At 32.7% G+C, this 19,237-nt stretch overlaps 2 protein-coding genes across 4 annotated transcripts; one reads left to right on the forward strand and one right to left on the reverse strand.

Annotated features, from left to right (window-relative positions):
* Positions 1-475: 475 nt before the first annotated feature.
* LOC107909298 (serine/threonine-protein kinase SRK2G) lies at positions 476-3,377 on the reverse strand. 3 transcript variants are annotated; one of them, XM_016836776.2, is made up of 5 exons: positions 1,986-2,079; positions 1,340-1,725; positions 1,089-1,163; positions 908-1,009; positions 476-816 (listed from the first exon to the last, which is right to left on the reverse strand). In XM_016836776.2, the coding sequence occupies exons 2-5, from the start codon at positions 1,457-1,459 to the stop codon at positions 751-753; spliced, it is 363 nt and encodes a 120-aa protein (XP_016692265.1). In that variant the 5' UTR covers positions 1,460-1,725; positions 1,986-2,079; the 3' UTR covers positions 476-750. The 3 variants fall into 3 exon arrangements, 1 of the variants encoding a protein (XP_016692265.1); XR_001687211.2 differs by lacking the exons at positions 476-816; positions 908-1,009 and adding an exon at positions 2,798-3,377 and having other exon boundaries at positions 1,089-1,706; XR_005910537.1 differs by lacking the exons at positions 476-816; positions 908-1,009 and adding an exon at positions 2,798-3,377 and having other exon boundaries at positions 1,089-1,725.
* A 2,611-nt stretch (positions 3,378-5,988) lies between these two features.
* On the forward strand, positions 5,989-15,370 carry LOC107907781 (serine/threonine-protein phosphatase 7 long form homolog). Its single transcript, XM_016835098.2, has 5 exons — positions 5,989-6,016; positions 14,060-14,121; positions 14,228-14,943; positions 15,034-15,115; positions 15,224-15,370. Exons 1-5 carry the CDS (start codon positions 5,989-5,991, stop codon positions 15,368-15,370), a joined length of 1,035 nt encoding a protein of 344 aa, XP_016690587.2.
* Positions 15,371-19,237: the final 3,867 nt, after the last annotated feature.

The raw sequence follows: 19,237 nt of genomic DNA on the forward strand, positions 1-19,237 counted from the left end.
TTTAGCGGCACTTCTCCCACAAACACCGCTAAAGACCAAGACCTTTAGCGGCACTATTTCCATAAACGCCGCTATAGACCATGACCTTTAGCGGCGCTTTTTCCCAAAAACGCCGCTAAAGAACAAACCTTTAGCGACGCTTCTAGCAAAAACGCCGCTAAAAACATAATCTTTAAAAATAATTATTTTAATCCAATAATATTTATTTTTATGATAAATATTATATTATGTTTTATTTTTAAAATTTTAACTTTAAATATACTTTTTAAGGATAAATAAAAATATTATTTAAATTAAATTTTCTATGAAAATTTTAACTTTAAAACTAAATATAAAAATTAATGAATTTAGTTTTAGAATTTAGGGCTGTAAATTAATAACACAATTAAAATCCAAAAGTTAAAACTCAAGTTGTCGTAAATATTAAAGTAAAAATAAAAATTTAGAATCAAAACTAAAATAAACAATGGAAAGATAGCTCAAATGTAGGTTTTTGATGCAAGTTACACAGACAATAACAAAAAATAAAACACCCACACATAAAATTTATCAAACTAGTTAAAAAATACATGGTGCAGCCATGCAGTATAAATACAATAGAATCGTAGGGTAATTTTGCATAAATATCTTCAGAGTACCAAGAACAATTTGTCACAAAATTATAAAACATGATAATAATAAAAAAAGAACAGGTAGAAGACAAGCTATTTGTTACTTTTTGTTTTGCTTCCAAGGCTTCCTCAGCTGCTTTCATCTTAACACCATGGAGTGACAGTAATTAACACTAGAGATCAACTGTTGAAAAAAATATCTAGCCTGAAGAAATACAAGTAAGCACTAAAATAAATTTTGTTTCCAAAATAAAAAGTGGGAATGAAAAGAATATAAATAGAAATAGAAAAAGGACCTCATCTTCACTGAATCTACCAGCACTGCAAATTCGATCAAAGAGCTCACCACCACCAGCATACTCTATCACAATTGCTAAATGGGTAGGCATCAAGACCACCTACAGCATTCATATCCCATCAAAAATAGAAACATCCTAAATTTTTTAAAAGGGAAATGAAGCAAGAGACGATACTTGCCTCCTTGAACCGGATTATATTAGGGTGTCTAAGAGATCTGTGATTGATAATCTCTCTTGCCACATTCTCATCTATCTGCAAACAAACACAGCTAAGCTAAGCTTTCAATCAACCGATTTGGCATTCAAAAGAAAGAGACAGAAAGAAGAACGTAATTTGAAGTGATGAAGTAATGAAGTAATGAACAGGATTAATAATACCCCAAAAAATGCAAGAACAAGTGAGAGATAATAGACATTAAAGAAACAAACCTTGTGACCTTTCTCAATATATTTCATAGCAACAAGCTCTTTGGTACCCTTGTGTCTGAGAAGTCGAGCAACCCCAAAATTACCGGCTCCCAAATCTTTGACCACCTCATATTTCTCCATTTTACATCAATAACTACTACTATGACTACTACTACTACTAGTAGAACGATATTGCTTCCATTTTTGTCATTACATATTAGAGAAAGTTACTTAGAAATACATTAGCATATATCTAACTGAAAAATTATAAAAAAAATCTACTGTTGCAAATACAAGTAATTAAAACAAAATCATATTCATAAGATTTTAAAGAAATCATAGACATACCAACTCCAAGAGGTCTCATATAAGCATGTTGAGTGTAAACCTATGATTTGTCAGCAATCCTACATCAATAAAGCACGTTACTACAAATAAGTTGTACGATCATCGAGATGCACAAAAACCCATATATCAAAGAAAAATTAATGAATTTGATAGTAACGTGAAATGCAGTCAGTTATTGATTTTAGAACCAACTTTATATTCACAAACTAACAAAAATAAAGTGCATTGCCTCCAATATGAGAAGATGAGCAGTAATGAATCGGGTTATACATTTTTGTCCAATTTTTATTGGAACACATACAAAGGCATAAACTTGCACCTTGGTCTGTCTTGGGCCCTTTGCGGTTGTAGTTCCACCCTCCTTTGTCTTTCTGGTGATCGTTGAACAATCTCCCCATTAACAAACAATTCAGCTGCAAAATAATAATTGCAATTGTCAAATATCAAATATTATCCGTCTATGAGATTATAGAATATGCAAAGGCAGTTTTTTTATGTATCTTCTCCGATAACTCTGTAACTCCGTGAATAAAAAGCACAAAACAAGAGTACCGAGAGGACTTTGATGTGAGTCCATTAGCAGGCTAACTCAAGGCTAGTAACTTAGCAAAGATAGACTGAGCAAATGGTTTTACAAGCATTAGAATATAGACAATTTCTGTTTTTAAATTCCCAATGAACAATATTGGCTTCCATTGACATAACATGCAGTTATCGACAGAAATAAAGGATAAGATAATTAAGGTAAATACTCGGTTTTTGTTTCAAAAGAAGATGCCATAAGCTATGTGCAAAAACAAAATAATGTATCATCTCTATGAATCCGAACTCCGTGTAGGATGAGATCAGAAAGTCATGAAAGATGCATTCAATTTAAGTCCATTAGCATTCAAAACTAAACATTGTCTATAAGACGTTTTAGCTTTTCCAAGATGGACTAAATACATAGCTAAAATACTCAAACATTGTCTATAATGTCTTCTCTAGTTCTCCCTACTAGTTGAGTCCATGTTGTAAAAATGGAAGCACAAAGTTAAAACAAGAGTTATCAGGGTATAAACAAGGCATATAATTAAAGCAAATAAATCGAAATCAAAATTAAAATTAAAATATGAATATGAAATTAGAGACCTGATAGTGTCGTTATCAGGGTTGTGACTAATAACAATGGCATAATCACCAGAAGCCCGAGCGAAAACCCCACGATCACCAACATGGTGTTCGACGTTGCAAACAACAGCTCCTTCGGGGATAGATCTAAGAGGCAACACGTTTCCGACCATAAGGGTGGCCTTCTTACCACAGTACACGAACTGTCCGGTGTACATACCCTCAGCGGCGACGAACAGATCCTTCCTTCTGCTTCTTGTAACGGAATGGGTGACGGAACATGAGCGAGCTAAGGGCGCACCGCGGCCTGGGTCATGGATAACATCGGTGACGATGCCTTTGAGGTAGTCATTTTGTTCACCTAAGTCGAGGCTGCAAAAATGGGCAGGACCAACGGAGATGCAGAGGGCTGTCGATTTGGGGAAATTGGGGGCAAAAAATAAAGGAGAAATGGTTTGGGAAAAATAAAATAGGGAAAAAAGAAAGAAAGATTTCAGGTGGGATTTCATTTGAAATTTTGGGAAAAAAAAGGGGAAAGAAGAAGGATTTTATGCGCCATTTTTAAAAGCGAAATTCTTTTGTGGCATTTTTTACAAAAACGCCGCTATCGCTTAAGGGAAAAAGAAGGGATTTTATAAAAACGGCGCCATTTTTAAAAGTGAATTTTTTGCGGCGTTTTTTATAAAAACACCGCTATTGCTTAAACCCCTTAAAAATTAATAAAAAATCAAGTACACTTAAAATAAATATTATATATTTTAATAAGAAAATAAATGATAAAATGGTTGTAATTAATTATTAAGTTAGAATTATCTAAATTAAATAATTACCTATATATCCATATTATTTTTATCTCATTTTTATTTTTGTATTTTTTCTTATAATTTGGTCCTATCCAAATTAAATAATTACCTATATATCCATATCAAATATATCAAATGGTTTAGATTGAATATTTTTAAATATAAAAGTATTAATTGATTGTATAAAATTGTATCATTTAACAAATCTCAAATAAACTTTAAACCCTAAATTAGCCATTCAATATACATAAAGTCTATCTATTATATATCTCTTAAATAATATAAACTATACTCATAATTTTAATATATTAAATTTATTATTATCTCTTTTACAATTATATAAGAACATATTTAATATATAAATTAAAAAACTAATTAATTTAAACCCTAAATCCTAACCCGACCCTTAAATCCCTAAATTCTAAACCCTAAATCACTAACTCTTAACTCTTAACCCTTAAACCTTAAATCCCAACCCTTAAACCATAATCCCCAAATCCATATATAATTATTTGATCACGGCGGGGGCAAGGCAAAACACGCAAAAAACTGAACTGGATAAAAAAAATTGAACCAAGCACTAAAAATACTGAACCGGGATGGGATAAGATGGGGATATCCTTGGCCAGATATAGCTTATATCGATTTTGAAGAACCAAATCTTCACACGATTTTGAAGAACCAAATTAATATTATCTCTTTTTCAATTATATAAGAAATTAATTAATATATAAATTAGAAAACACTAGTTAATCTAAATCCTAAACCATAAACTTAAACCCTAAAACCATAAACCCTTAACACATAACCTCTAAACCTTAAACCCCAGCCTTTAAATCATAAACCATAAACCGTAAACCATAAACCATAACCTCTAAACCCATAATCCACAAACCTTAAAATGGTAACACCTAAACCTTAACTCTAAACTAGAGTGATAATTAATTCAATATTTTAAAATTAATACTATCTCTTTTACGATTATATAAGAAATTATTTAATATATAAATTAAAAAATCAGTATTGTATCCAAAAAACTTTAAAATAATTTTAAATAATAGTATTTTAATTTTTTCCATTTCTAAAAAATATTTTAAATTATTTTAAATCCCTGAGCATTAGCGGCGCTTTTTAAAAAACGTCACTAAAAATAGAGCATTCGCGGCGCTTTATCAAAAACGCCGCTAAAGCCCTGAGCATTAGCGGCACTTCCCCAAAAATGCTGCTAAAGCCCTGAGCATTAGCGGCGCTTACCCAAAAACGCCGCTAAAACCATGAGCATTAGCGGCGCTTCCCCAAAAACGCCGTTAAAGCCCCGAAAGCTCAGAAAACGGCGTCGTCAGGCTTAGGTTTTTTGCGGCGCTTTCTGGAAAACTCCACTAATGCTTGTTTTTAGCGGCGTTTTTCATAAAGCGCCACTAATACTCGATCTTTAGCGGCGTTTTCCAAAAAGCGCCGCTAATGCTCGATCTTTAACGGCGTTTTTTATCCAAACGCCGCTAAAAATGCCGCTAAAAGCCTGTTTTGGTGTAGTGGTTGTTAATGTCAAAGACTTAGGATATTTAAATTATATATAACCACATAATTTTTAATTGAAGTATTAATGATATTAATTATTTGGACTAATTTATAATATTTAAAACTATAAAGATCAAACTAGAAATTAAAGTATATAATTAAATCTCAAGTTTAAACATATTAGAGGTACCAAAGCTAAAATTTAACCATTTTGATAAAATGCAATGAAAAAACCGCATGGTTTGCCACGTGTAAGATGGAGGAATGTAAATCATCTTCCTTTCATATAGTTATATAGATTATCATCTACACTATGATTCGTGTGGAGTTGATTATATGCTTGTGTCAAATTATAGATTAAAATATATTTTAGGTGATGTTTTCAAAATTGGACCGATAGTTGAATTGATTAGGCTATTGGTTAATATAGTTGAATTAAATAAATCATTAAAAATCATAAAATAAAAAATATTAAAAAAAACCTTGTTCAATTATTTCTTTTAACCTAATTCAACTAGTTTGATGCCTCTCTTCGAACCAATACCCTAGCTAGTTCCCAGTCTAACTTGCTAGCCGGATTCAAACAACCATGACTCTAAGTCTCTATACTTCATACATGTGGAATTTAATCCTCCTACTTTTACTTTCAAGAATTTAATCCCTGTACTTTTAAAATTTAAAATTTCACTTTTAGATTATATATATCCACGTAACACTTTAATTAAAAAGTTAATGATATTAACCATTAGAACTAACTAATAATATTATAAAAATATAGAAGATTAAATTTTATTAGAAATTAAAGTATAATAATTAAATCTCAAATTTAAGCGTATTAAAAGGACTAAAATTGAAATTTAACCATTTTATAAAATGAAAAAAAGGAAGAGCATGGCGAGTGTGTGCAACGTGTCAACAGGTAGGTTGTAAAGACTCAATCTCAAATTTAAGCATATTAGAAAGACGAAAACTAAAATTTAATTATTTTAATAAAATGACAAAAAAAAAAGCATGATGATGTGTGCCAATGTTAGCATGAGGAAAATCTTTTCTTTCATAGACTTAAATATTCATTTAATCCCTGAACTTGTCACTTTTTTATAAATTGATACCTATGATTTTGATTTTGTCAACTAATTTGGTACTATTTTGTATGTTCTTTAAGTCTTTGACAGGTAACATGTGATTGTGCCACGTGTCATTGATAACGTAATAATGAAATATCTAAAAAAATAGGAAAATAAAAAATTAAATAAATGTATTGTTTTTCATTGTCAGATTTTTCTACTTTCACCTAAATTAGTTTAAGATTTTCTTCATTTCATTTCTAAATTTCTAGGTTTCATTCACTTATTCTAAAAATTTTCAAGGTCAAGAAAAATGTAAATCTTAGCTTGTGTATATGTAAATCTGTAATACAATTATACAAGTATGTATGAAAAAAAGGCAATTGGCTGTCAAATCCAAATATACCATTCTAGATTGCCTACGCTCTGTACTTTTGTGTTGTGGGCCGTCTTGTCCTTTTAAGTGCGTTTGATGTTATAAATGTTTTTATTTTAATTTATTTGGTTAGAATTGAGATATTTAATTTTTATGAAAATGGTAGAAGTTAATCTTATATGCTAATATTAATAAGATTAAATTTTTAAAAAATAAATAATTAAGATTAATTTTATCAAATAACATAATTACATTCCATACTTGATTTTATTAACATATAAATTAAGTTCAATACTAAAATTCAACATTCAAATTTTAATTTATCAAATAACACCTAAATGGGTATGAACTCAAGTCAATTCGACATCAACTCAGTTAATGAAATTACTAAAATAATGTTACCTATTTTAACAAAATTATATTATTATGATTATACTTTTGTCTCTTTTGTTATTAAAAAACAATAAAAAATTATAAATGTGAATATTTTAATTCATGCCACTAAGTACTAACATATATAGTTTTTTTTTTACCACTTCGACAATCAAAGCTTTATTTTGATATTTACTATTGAGTTAGTATCACGCTTCAACCTGACTCCAACTCAATGAAAAGTTTACTAAAAGCCCATTATTTTTACAAAACAATCTATATTATTTTTAAGACAATTTTATAATTTCATATAAATTTTTTTAAAAATGATGCAAGATGATATTTAAACTGAAAACATTATAATTTTTAATCACAATTTAACCAAAATCATATTTAATTATTATATAAAAATTTTAAAAATATTTATTACATAATATTTTCACTCACTATGTAATCTACTTTTACAAGTTAGACCAATTCAAACAATGCTAGATATTTTATATAGAACCGAACTACACAAATATCTTGTAATTGATCGACCAGTCTACGGAATTTTCATCGTTGAATTAAACTGTGCCATTTTTTCAATGTATATAACTAGAACTTGACCTATTGTGTTTTATCGTATAAATTTTTTGTTGAGCTATATATATTATATATTATAAAGGTATACAAGCAAATTAAGAAATATTTTATGTCACATTATAGATTTATGACCAAGGGATACTCCCAAAGTGTAGCATCTCACTCTATTATAATATTAATATAATTATTGGACTTCACATCTTCATTAATTTATGAATTTCTTATATTAAAAATTAAATTCTATTTAAAATTCATGTAAGTTTTTAAAAAATCAAAAACCCATAATTAGTCACAAAAGGATGAAACCAACACACCAACAAAATTTATTTCAAATTAATTGTAATTTTAATTGATGGAATATATGGTTTTAATTATATTTAAAAACTCCTCCCAAAAATATATAAGTTTGGCGTGAATATTCATCCATTAAGTTGAGTGGTGTAGCTTAATTTCTGGTGATTAAATTTTCTATTCTTTTTTTTGTGAAAAATAAAATAATAAAACCACATCAAATTGAAAGGATAAAAAGTATCCCTCGTTTTATCTTGTTGAAAGATGCCCGATACTTCATTAGGGATCGCATCAAAGATTTGTAGGCTTGATTTTCAAGTAAGACCCAACTTGGCCAGATAATCTGCAATAATATTATCTTCTCTAAATATATGTTGCACCCACCATTGCCCTTCAACTTTCGAAGTTTGATTCATTATGGTTATTATTTGATAAGTTTAAGGGCTGCTATTCAAATTCAACATACATGACCAATATTTCCATCTCATTTGAACAAATTGAATGGAAAAACAATTGGGATTTTTTTAATTATCAATTATTGGTCTACATATTTTAAACTACTTAAAAGTCTAAGTTCCTTTTTCCTAATATTTTTAGATTTAAATACAAAATTTATTGGAAGTGTCCTCATAAGAGTGACGGAATTAGATATATTTTGGATTTTATACAATCTTTTAATGACCTTTTGGCAAGCAGATTCCAAGTGTGGGTGTGTAAAGTAGATAACACCTTTTTCCAAATTTTTCTTATTTAAAACGAAGAACAATAACTTTGACCAGGTGATCCATGGAATAAAAAAAAGTCAACATGTTTAAAATAATGTGAGTTGGAACAATCATACGTTATTATTGACATTAGTAGCTAATAAAAATAGAACACGCGGTACTCATATTGACAATTCCTTTTTACATTCCAAGACACGTGGAGGTCAGTTACGGGGCAAGCTGAAGATTTCCAGATATTGTGATGCGCGTAGTAGCATAACGGTGCATCGTAGAGCGTGTTGCTGCGCTTGTCACCGCCCCAACCAGCCACTCCCCTTTCTGACACGGTGACTCTCTCTTGAAGTGACAAACCTTAAAAATGTGAGTTGTGGAGCGCTACTTCAAACCATTTGTTTTTTTAAACAAATTAATAAAAAATTAAATATTTATAAAAATATCCAACTTTAAAAACAGTAATAAGAATTAGTTGAAATTGAACAGTGGAGTCAATCATTTCCCTATCATTAGCTGCTTATTGTTGGGAGATTTAAAAAAAAATATATTTTTTGGTGTTGGCCCTGTATGTAAAATTTGTAAACACCTTTAAAAGATATAAATATTTTATGATTTTAAAAAATATTATTTTAATAGATATTGACATAGAAGTGGCCAGCACCAGTTCAAAATTTTAACAATAGCAGCAGGGTTTTTTCATCAAAACAACAAATACATTCGACTAAATTGCCTGGGAAACAAAACAATTTTTTTGTAGGATACAGAAACTTAAATGAAAAGCTTCATACATTAACTCCTTAAACCAAATATATATATATGTCACCTATGATTTTAACATATATATATGATATATTTTATAGAGACCATCAAAACCTACCTTCACTATTCCTTGCTAACCTTTCGCCCTAAGCCAAAAAGAAAGAATAGAAAAACAGAGGAGAGCAATGTTATCAAAAGTGTGGACTTACATTTAAAAGTTCCAGGGCTCCTCATTTCTTCAGGCAAAAAAAGATGAATTTTTTTTTAACATTTTGAGCTGATTCGGGTCACTTCAAGTTCTAACACACCGGCACCTATTAAAAAATATATATAATTGTAAAATCATAGAATATCTATATTTTTTAAGGTATGTCAAAAAATACATACGGATGTCGATCATTATAGTGTTGGTACCAAAAATAATAATTTTTAAACCCCCAACAATCAACAACCAATGATGGGGGAACGATTTACTTGGGTGTCGGCCATGGTGTGCCGACACCTCCCTCCACCACTATTCTTTTCGTTGATTTTGAAATTGAGTTATTTTTGTAAATACTTAATTTTTGGGGTAATTTGGTAGAAAAGCTCATATTGAGTCAGAGTAGTGGAGCCCCCTTGCCTTGGTTTGTTAGAATCTGGCTCTCGACCTCGAGATGCGAACTCAATAGTTAAAATTGGACAAATGTGAATGCAAAGGCAACAGCAGGAGCATGGGGCACCTCTAACCAATTGGCTAAAGATTTGCTCATAGTCAACGTCGGGCCTAGTCTTATTAGTATTTTCCTTTGGTTTCGTATTTGTTTGTTTTGTGTTCAAGAATAAAATATAGGTTAAGAAGAGTAATTTGTTCAAAATAAAAATAAAGAGAGAAACAATTACATCAGATCATGGCTGTGGGAAGACCTAAAAGTTTACTGAGTGCCGCATGTAGAATGTTGGAAACCATTGGCTTGACAACAAGGTTCAACCATTGCATCGATTACTGTGCTTTATTCTGGAAAAGCTTTATCCTTTTTAACATGCATTAAATTATACGGTATCTATGCCGTATTAATAAAAAATAAATAAATTAATCTATGTACTTAAAATAAAGAATAAATTAGTCTTTCAATTAAAATTTTATTATTATAGTTTGTCTCTATACATCAACTATATATATTGTTTAGTTATTCCATCTATTATATATATGGTGTGGAAGGTCATATACATGTGAGTGAAGGTGGTTAAAATATGAGTTGTTTGAAGAGATTGGGGTTCAAGAGTAAGAAGAGAGATAGTCCATCTATTTGGTTATTTTTGAGATGTCACCTTTTAGGTATAGTCTGTCATGGTAGAACAACATATATAGAATGTACGAGTGACATGTATTCTATCCATATCAAATGTGAATCTTGAGTTCATTAAATCTTCAACTCTTATCTCCCATGAGGGTTGTAATAAGAGATAGACTAGCAAAAATAGAAAAGTGATGAGGTAAAGTACGATACAGGTATAATACAATTATTTAAACAAACCCTAACATTTTAAAAACCTAAAGGTTGTCAATAAACAAAGTCCAAATAAAAAATAAGTGCGAATGATGAGATCGGGTGTTTTTTTTAATTGCCATATTAAATTAATTATTGTATAAATGAGGGATGGCTCTTTACGGCTCTCTCTTCTCCTTTTTTTAGTTTTGAGGGTACGGCTACCTGGTCAAGGGAGACAATTGGGTGTGTTTTTCTTTAGATTCCAGTAACGATGAAATTAGACATTATATAATATAAGAGAAAAAGAAAATTAAACACATTGTTTTCTTTTAATCACGGATAAACCGATTAAAAATATTTAGAATGATAGCGTATCAAAAGGACCAAGAAGTTTTTACTAATTTTTGTAGACAAAATAATTTCAAAATAATTTGAATACTTTAAAATTTTAAATATCATATAATAATATTATACTTTTATAACTTAAATATTTAATTCATATGATGATGTGTGTATTAAAAAAAAGGTTGATGAGTCTAACCGTCTAAGCCTAAAATTGCGTAAATACTTAGCTTCATTTTCGTATTTTATTATGTCTGCTAATACAAGTATACTGAAAAAGAAAATTATAAAGAAGTTGGAGGGGCTCTTTCAAAACAGACTGATTGTTTAATGTTCGGATTTAAAGAAATAATCTCAAAATTTTTAACCCATCAACGCTTCTTGCTTTAATAGTGGGATTAAACTCAATCATATAGTATGTGCCAAGATTTTTACTTTATTCGTTTAGGAAGGCTTTGTATTAGGAGCCTCCTTCACACAAAAAATGAGCAAGTTAGTCCTTAAACATTAAATCAAATAGCAAATTAGTCATTCTGTTAAAAGTTTCATCCATTCCTATTGTTAAAACCGGTCTTTGCCAGTTTTTACCAGTAAAAATGATTGAATTTTTTATAATAAAAAAATTATAGGGCATTGTTATTATTTAAACACTAAAATAGGTGTGAAAAGTACTTCAATGTCCTTTGCTTTTTCCACCGGATGTTTAGCGTTGTAAAAGGTAAAACACACCATTTGACACCTCAATAGAGGTGCTCATGGGCCGGGCGGCCCGGCCCGGCCCGACGGCCCGCCCAAAATATGGGAGGGTTTGGGTAAAAATATAGGTCCGAAATATGGGCTTGGGCAAAAAAATGAGGCCCGATTAAAAAACGGGCCGGGCCTCGGGCACCACTTTTTTGGCCTGGGCCCGGCCCAAATATAATAAATATTTTTATTTTTTTATTTTTTAATTTTAAAATACTTTAAAATACTTTTTTAAAATTTTTTTTAATTTTAAAATATTTTTAAAATATTTTTAAAATGCTTTTTTAATTTTTTTTAATTTTAAAATATTTTTAAAATAAATTTTTTTAATTTTCAAAATAATTTTTTGGTATTTATTTAAAAAAATGGGCCGGGCCGGGCCGGGTCCCGGCTTATGAATTTTTTCCCGGGCCAGGCTTGGGCAAAATTCTAGGCCCATATTTCGGGCTAAAATTTTTTCTAGGCCCGGCCCGGCCCATGAGCAGCTCTACACCTCAACCCACCATTAAAAAAACAGTCATCAAAATTCTTAACTTTTACCAAAACATAGTAAAATATTCTTACTACGGTTACTTTTACTAATATTAATAATTTGTCCAGGAAAGGAAGAAATTGAAAAAGTAAATATCACTTTCAAAGCGAAGTTACCTTAGGGTGGGGTTTTTTACAAAAATAATATAAAAAAATAAAAAATTACCAAAATGTTATAACTTTTTTTTATTTATTAAAAAATATATAATTTTTTTATTTACCAAAATATATAAAAAAATAAAAAAAAGAAAAAAAAACAGAAAAAGAAAAAAAAACCTGGACTGATTTGACAACTCCCTCGGTGGAGGGAAGCAGGTTGGCAGCACCAAACAAGGGATCCCTGTTGGCGGCACCACCCTTGAATTTAAGGGTGGTCGGTTGGTGGGGGGAAGAAGGAGAGTGGAAGAAGAAGAAAGAAAGGAAGAAAGAAAAAGAAGGAAAAGGAAAGGAGAGGAAAGAAAGAAAAAGAAGGAAAGAAAAGGAAAGGGGAGGGGAGGAAAGAAAGAAAAATAAGGAAAGAAAAGGAAAAGAGAAGAGAAAAAAAAAAGAACGAAGAAGAAGAGGGAAGGAAGGAAAAAAAAGAAAATAAGGAAATTTTTATTATTAATTTAAGATTTTTGTAATATTTGTGTGTTAAAAAATAATGTTAAGTATATTTTACGTATTTTATTAATTTATTTAGGATATATAATTTTTGAGATATATTTAGCATGAAAAAATTCATGGTATGTACATTATATGTTGATTAGGAATTTTTTTTTATGAAATTGACTTAGGATGTTGAAATTAGTTTTGTTAGGAAAATGACATTAAAAGTAAAATCATAAAGAAATATATTTAAGAAAACATAAAATACGAAAAGAAAAAACAAAAATTATATATTCACCGAAAGTAAGAAAATGCGAAAAAAATTATATCTTTAATAAATTTTAAACATAATGCACTGAAAAAGTATAAAATTATAAAATTTAAAATGACGATATTTTTTAAAATAATAAAATGAGTAGAGAAAAATACGAACAAATGGCCAAAATAATAGTGTATTACTAACTTTTTAAAAAATTGAGAAATAGTTAATACAAATATTTTAAAAAAATGTAATGAAATAATATAAAGTAATAAAATAAAAAAAAAATTATTGAAAGTAATAAAAATCGGGAAAAAATACGAGCAAATGGCAGGGATAAGGATTTTTTTCTTACACCAAATAAAAAACCCGTTTTTAGTATTTCTTTATTTTGGTAAATAAAAAATATATATAATATTTTGGTATTTTTTTAATATTTTATTATTTTTTTAATGTTTTATTATGGGTTTTATAAAAAAATAATATAAAAAATAACCAAAATAACCAAAATATTATAACTTTTTTATTTACCAAAATATATATAATTTTTTTTATTTACCAAAATATATAAAAAAAGTAAAAAACAAAAAAAATAAAAAAACAGAAGAAAAAAAACACACTAAATTTATAAATTAATTTTACACTAAATAAACTAAATAATACGAGTAAATGGCAGGGATAATGGTTTTTTTTCACTAAATTAATTTTAAAAACACACTAAATTAATAAATTTCAAACATTATATAAAATTATAAAATTAGAAATGAAGATATTTTAAAGTAATAAAATGCGGAGAAAAAAATACGAACAAATGGCCGAAGTAAGAGTTTTTAACTAACTTTTTTTTCAACTTGCAGGCATCGCAATGGCTTCATTGATTAGCAGCAAAAGCCACATATCTGATGCGGTTAATAACGCGGTATGAGTTATTATTTATTAATCATGGGTTCTATTTATTTAAAAAGGATAGACGTACAAAGAAATAATGTTATCGTAAATTTTTTTCTGTAATTTAACACTATCAGGACTCGTACCGAGTTTTAAAGGGCCGTGTGAGTGTTTTGAAGAATACTCCGGATGCACGGTTGATGCCGTACTTAGAGCTAGCCAGATTTGGGTCCGTAGCACAGATCCGGTACACCATCTTGCGCTTTGATTTATTATCTGCGCTAGTGGAGCGGTGGCACCCGGAGACCCACACTTTTCATTTTTCGTGCGGGGAGTGCACAGTGACATTGGAGGATGTAGCGTTGCAGCTTGGGCTCCCAATTGACTGTAGTCCCGTAACGGGATTATCTGCATTTACCGATCCGGATGCACTTTGCTATCAGCTTCTAGGAGACTCACCAGGGGACGGTGAGTCATATTTTTCGGGCGTACAATTTACATGGCTGAAAGCCAAGTATGGACAATTATCAGCGACAGCCACTAAAGGCGAGTTGATGTGCGCTGCTCGAGCGTATATCATGCATATCATAGGGGGAGAAATCATGCCTGATGCAAGCAATGACAAGGTGCATTTGATGTACTTGCCCCTATTAGCTGACTTGTCCAGTGTTAGCTCCTATAGCTGGGGCTCAGCTGTGTTAGCAGCCTTGTATCGAGAGCTTTGTCGGGCGACAGATCCGAAAGTTCGCGACATTGGCGGATGCCTCTCACTGTTGCAGTTCTGGGCACTGTATCGAATGCCATTTTTGGCATCGGTTAGACACCAACCGTATGTTTATCCACTGCTGAACAGGTAATAAAATATAACTTCTCGTTATTTGTAGTCATAATATATTGACCAATGTTACCAACCAACTCTAAACGCTATATTTGTTTTTTGTAGGTGGAGTGGTCGTCCGGGGATCGGGCAGTCGTATAATGTCCCGCTATATCGCCTCATGATTGAACAGTATGCTCGGGATGGGGTAAGATGCTATTATAATATTCATGCTATAGTCATATTCATGACATCTTACTTTCTATATCTTACGCACACGTTATGGCTAATTATAACCATGTTATTAATCATGCAGTTTATATGGACGCCGTACCGAACGCCAGAAATTACCACCGTGGTACCCTCGTCTGCGTACGTACATTCGTACATATGGTGCACTAGCGCACCAATTATAAATTTTAACATGGTCGAGTGGTATCACGAGGATCGGGTGCTACGGTAGTTTGGCTTCATCCAACCTATCCTGGATCCGCCGTGTGAGGTAGGAGAAGTTCACGGCAAGAATAAGAGAGGAAAGTCCATAATAGATTGAGGAATTAAGCATCGGAAATTTGTGGCGTTGTGGAACGATCGATTTCATCGAAGTCCTCAGATGGTTATGGCTACCGACTCGCAACCATCAGAAGAGTATATGCAATGGTACTTTAGTTGTGGGAAGCCATATTTATACGGAGGCCAGTCGGTTGTTATCCCCCCACACATGCAGCTACATGGGGGATCGGCCACAGTGGCCCAGCATGATGCAGATCCCATGGCATATTATTCTTCGGAACCACCGGAGCTCGAGTAGGAGCCCCAGCCAGATCCGGAACAATCTGGATTTGTCGGTTCAAATAGCTATCATTCGAAATTGTCAGGCACTGACAATTTGCCGAGCCTCTCAGGGCCAGAATATGCATACGACTTTGAACTATTCGGATCCTACTCATCCGACCCATATCCGCAGCATTATGGGACTCCCTCAGGTGCATCACGTTCGTCGCTGCCGAACGAGGGACCTGCTCAAAATTATTTCCTCCCTATTTTTACTACACCACCATCTGCGCCAAATGAGAATGTCTGTCGTCGCGGGCACCCAGAATGTGACCGTCGACCTCCGAATAGGTATACCGCTAGGACTACACTATCGAACCATCAATTTTAGGGGTGTATGGCACATGTTTGTACATTAACACGTTTGTACTTTTTTGTATCAATTTAATAATTCTAATTTAATTATTCTAGTTTTAGTTATTGTGGTTATTGTTCAATTTCTTTTTACCAATTTAATTATTTTAAAGTTGCATTATATTAAAGCTTAATTTAAGGTTATATGCCTCCATTTTCGATATAATATTAATAATTCCAAACGCCATATACTATTTTATAACTTAATTTGGATACAATGTAATCATAATAATTTGTATAGTTATTTATCATTACACATAAAAATTTTACAATATTAGGTCAATTACGACCCGATCCGGACGACTGTCCAACATGAAAGTTTCGGTTAGGGCATTTATTCCGACTATGACCACTTAACCTGCATATTCCATAACGCTTTCCGTCAGACTTCTCCCTGATGTCCATTTCATTACGGATTCTACTTGACTGCGGACGACCTCTCGGATTCCTCCGCAGCCCTCTGTCTGGGAGAAGCTCGAAAGTCGTCAGAGGTACCTCCCACGTTGATAGGTCAGGCAAGACGGGGAACTCATTTTCCCAGACACGCAATGTGCACTCCAGCGTGTACACATCATCGACATATTGTTCAACATTGACGTTAACTTTAGCACATGCTGCCACGACATGCACACAGGGATAATGAAGTGTGTCGAACCTTCTACACTCGCACCGTCGGTTCCGGAGATCAACTCTGTATAACCTAGTTGGTATACCAGGTCGACGACTGATGCTCTCAGTAACTCGAAATGTTTCCAGTTGTCGTGAATATATTTCTACATTCATTGACCTCGCCAACCGACGGTTTGCGACCATTGTATCCCTGACATGTTCGACAAACACGTGTCCCGCCTCAATCTGGTCGACTTGCTGCTGACCCATTCTTGGCATCAAAGTAGCCAGCCTGTAGAAAGTAGCAGAAAATACAGATGCAATCGGAAGATGACGTGTTTTTAACAAAACAACGTTGATCCCCTCGACTAAGTTTGTGGTCATTTGGCCATAACGAAAGCCCTCGTCAAAACTTTGAGCCCATTGCCATGGCTCCATTGTGCCCAACCATTATCGGAAAGATGTGTTTGTTTGACCCTCCATGTCACTCTCAAGTCGAATCATTTTTTGCCGGAACATATGTGGCTCTAACTCGTACGCTGCATACGTATTAAAAAAATAAGTTCTAGTAACTCGATAACATGAAACATTACAACTTATATTGAAAATATAAGGTTATCATTTACCCATTGCCACGACTTGTCTCTTCCAATCTGCGTTCTTGTAATCTTTGTGTAAGTTAGCCGCAATGTGACGGATGCAGTAAACGGATCTCCACGGCACACCGGAATGCCTAATTGCTGCAATTAAACCCTTCCCTCTATCAGAGATGATGCAAATGTTATCGTTGCTAATAATATACCTCCGCAGGTTTGTGAGGAAGAATTCCCAAGACTCCATGTTCTCTTTATCTACGATAGCAAATGCTATCGGGAGCACGTTTTTGTTGCCGTCTTGAGCAACCGCAATAAGTAGGATCTGTGTATATTTTCCATACAGCCAGGTCTCATTTACCTGCACAAGTAGCTTGCAGTGGGCAAATGCCCGCACACATGGATCGAACGTCCAGAACATCTTATGGAAAATCATTTTTACTGACTGTAACTGGCCGTCCGGGCCGTAATATGGTCTTCCCTGTAACTCAATCACAGTCCCCGGTACATACTCCCGCATAGCAGCTATCCAACCTTGAAGCTCGTTATATGATGAATCATAATCTCCATACAGTTACTCCATCGCCATCTGTTTAGCAATCCATGCCTTCCGATATGAGACTCGATACTGAAATTGTGCTTGCATTTCGGCAATCAGTACCGAAACTTTAATGGTCGGCATGTCTTTCACCATTGGCATGATACACGTACAGATTGTTTTTGAATCAAGTTTTCCATGATCTTCTGTCATACGTGTTGATGTGCATGTATGAGAACCAACAAATTTTCGTATCTCCCACATCTGAGAACTTTTAATGAATGCAGCTCCCACCCTCCAATTGCAGCCTTCCGCTGCCTTCCAACACTCCCCAACATATATTGTCGGAGTAAACACTGTGACTTTATAATCTCTGGCCTATACGCACTCTTCTTTACAGCTGAATCTTTGGCCTATGAATAACTCCTCATCATCAGATGTTACGGCCAGCCTGTGACGATGAACTATTTCAGGGTACTCTGGGAACTCAGCTACATACACTGCGTCGGGGTTTATGAGCGACATGTGTGGCCCAGGATTATTGTGTATCAAAATATGCCGCATCTGCTCCCCGATCGAAGAAGCGTTAATATCTTCATTGTCGATATCATCAGGTACATCGTCCACATCGGGATCACCGTCACTATCGACCTCTTCATCCCAATGATCGCGACCACCTTCTTCGCAAGCACATTCTTCTTCACCACCAACCATATCAACATCGGGTGTAATATTCAGGTCTATACCGATCCCACCCATAGTTGATTCACTATCAACGTATGGTATTGGAGCCACCATCCGCGGTTCTTCAGCCCCATCTTCTTCACCAGATGCATTTTGCTCCATACCGACTAACTCAGCAAATAAGTGAATCGGTGCATTCTTGTCACTCCCATTCCCACAGTAGAGATCGACCATTGTCTCAACGTCTTCGTCGTATGCAAGTTCCATTTCGACGAATTTGACTGGATTTGTCGAAACTGGAAACTTGTAGAAAATTTTTACTATCCTTCTCCCACAACGTCTTAAAATTTTTGCATTAATCCTTGCCTTCATTTCATCAAACGAGACATTTCTATTAAATCTCATTGCTATTTGTTGCTGACATTCACATACACATCCAACACTTGTTGTCAAGATGACTCTGTCGAAATAAACGCATACAAAAAACTTAGCATCCATCTTCAATATTTAATCTGTCAAAAAATAAACAAAATCTCGTAAAACATCTCGCATGGATAATAAATAACTTAAATAAAAAAATTAATGTTTCAATATTCAATTTTGTACATGAAAGCCATTTAACCACTAATCCTAATAACTAACACAATAATAATATTAATAATTTTATATACAAAATAATACTAACTAAAATTATTAATAACTAACTATAAAAATAATA

This window comes from Gossypium hirsutum, chromosome D02 (genome assembly GCF_007990345.1).
Source record: "Gossypium hirsutum isolate 1008001.06 chromosome D02, Gossypium_hirsutum_v2.1, whole genome shotgun sequence".
Lineage (NCBI taxonomy): Eukaryota > Viridiplantae > Streptophyta > Magnoliopsida > Malvales > Malvaceae > Gossypium > Gossypium hirsutum.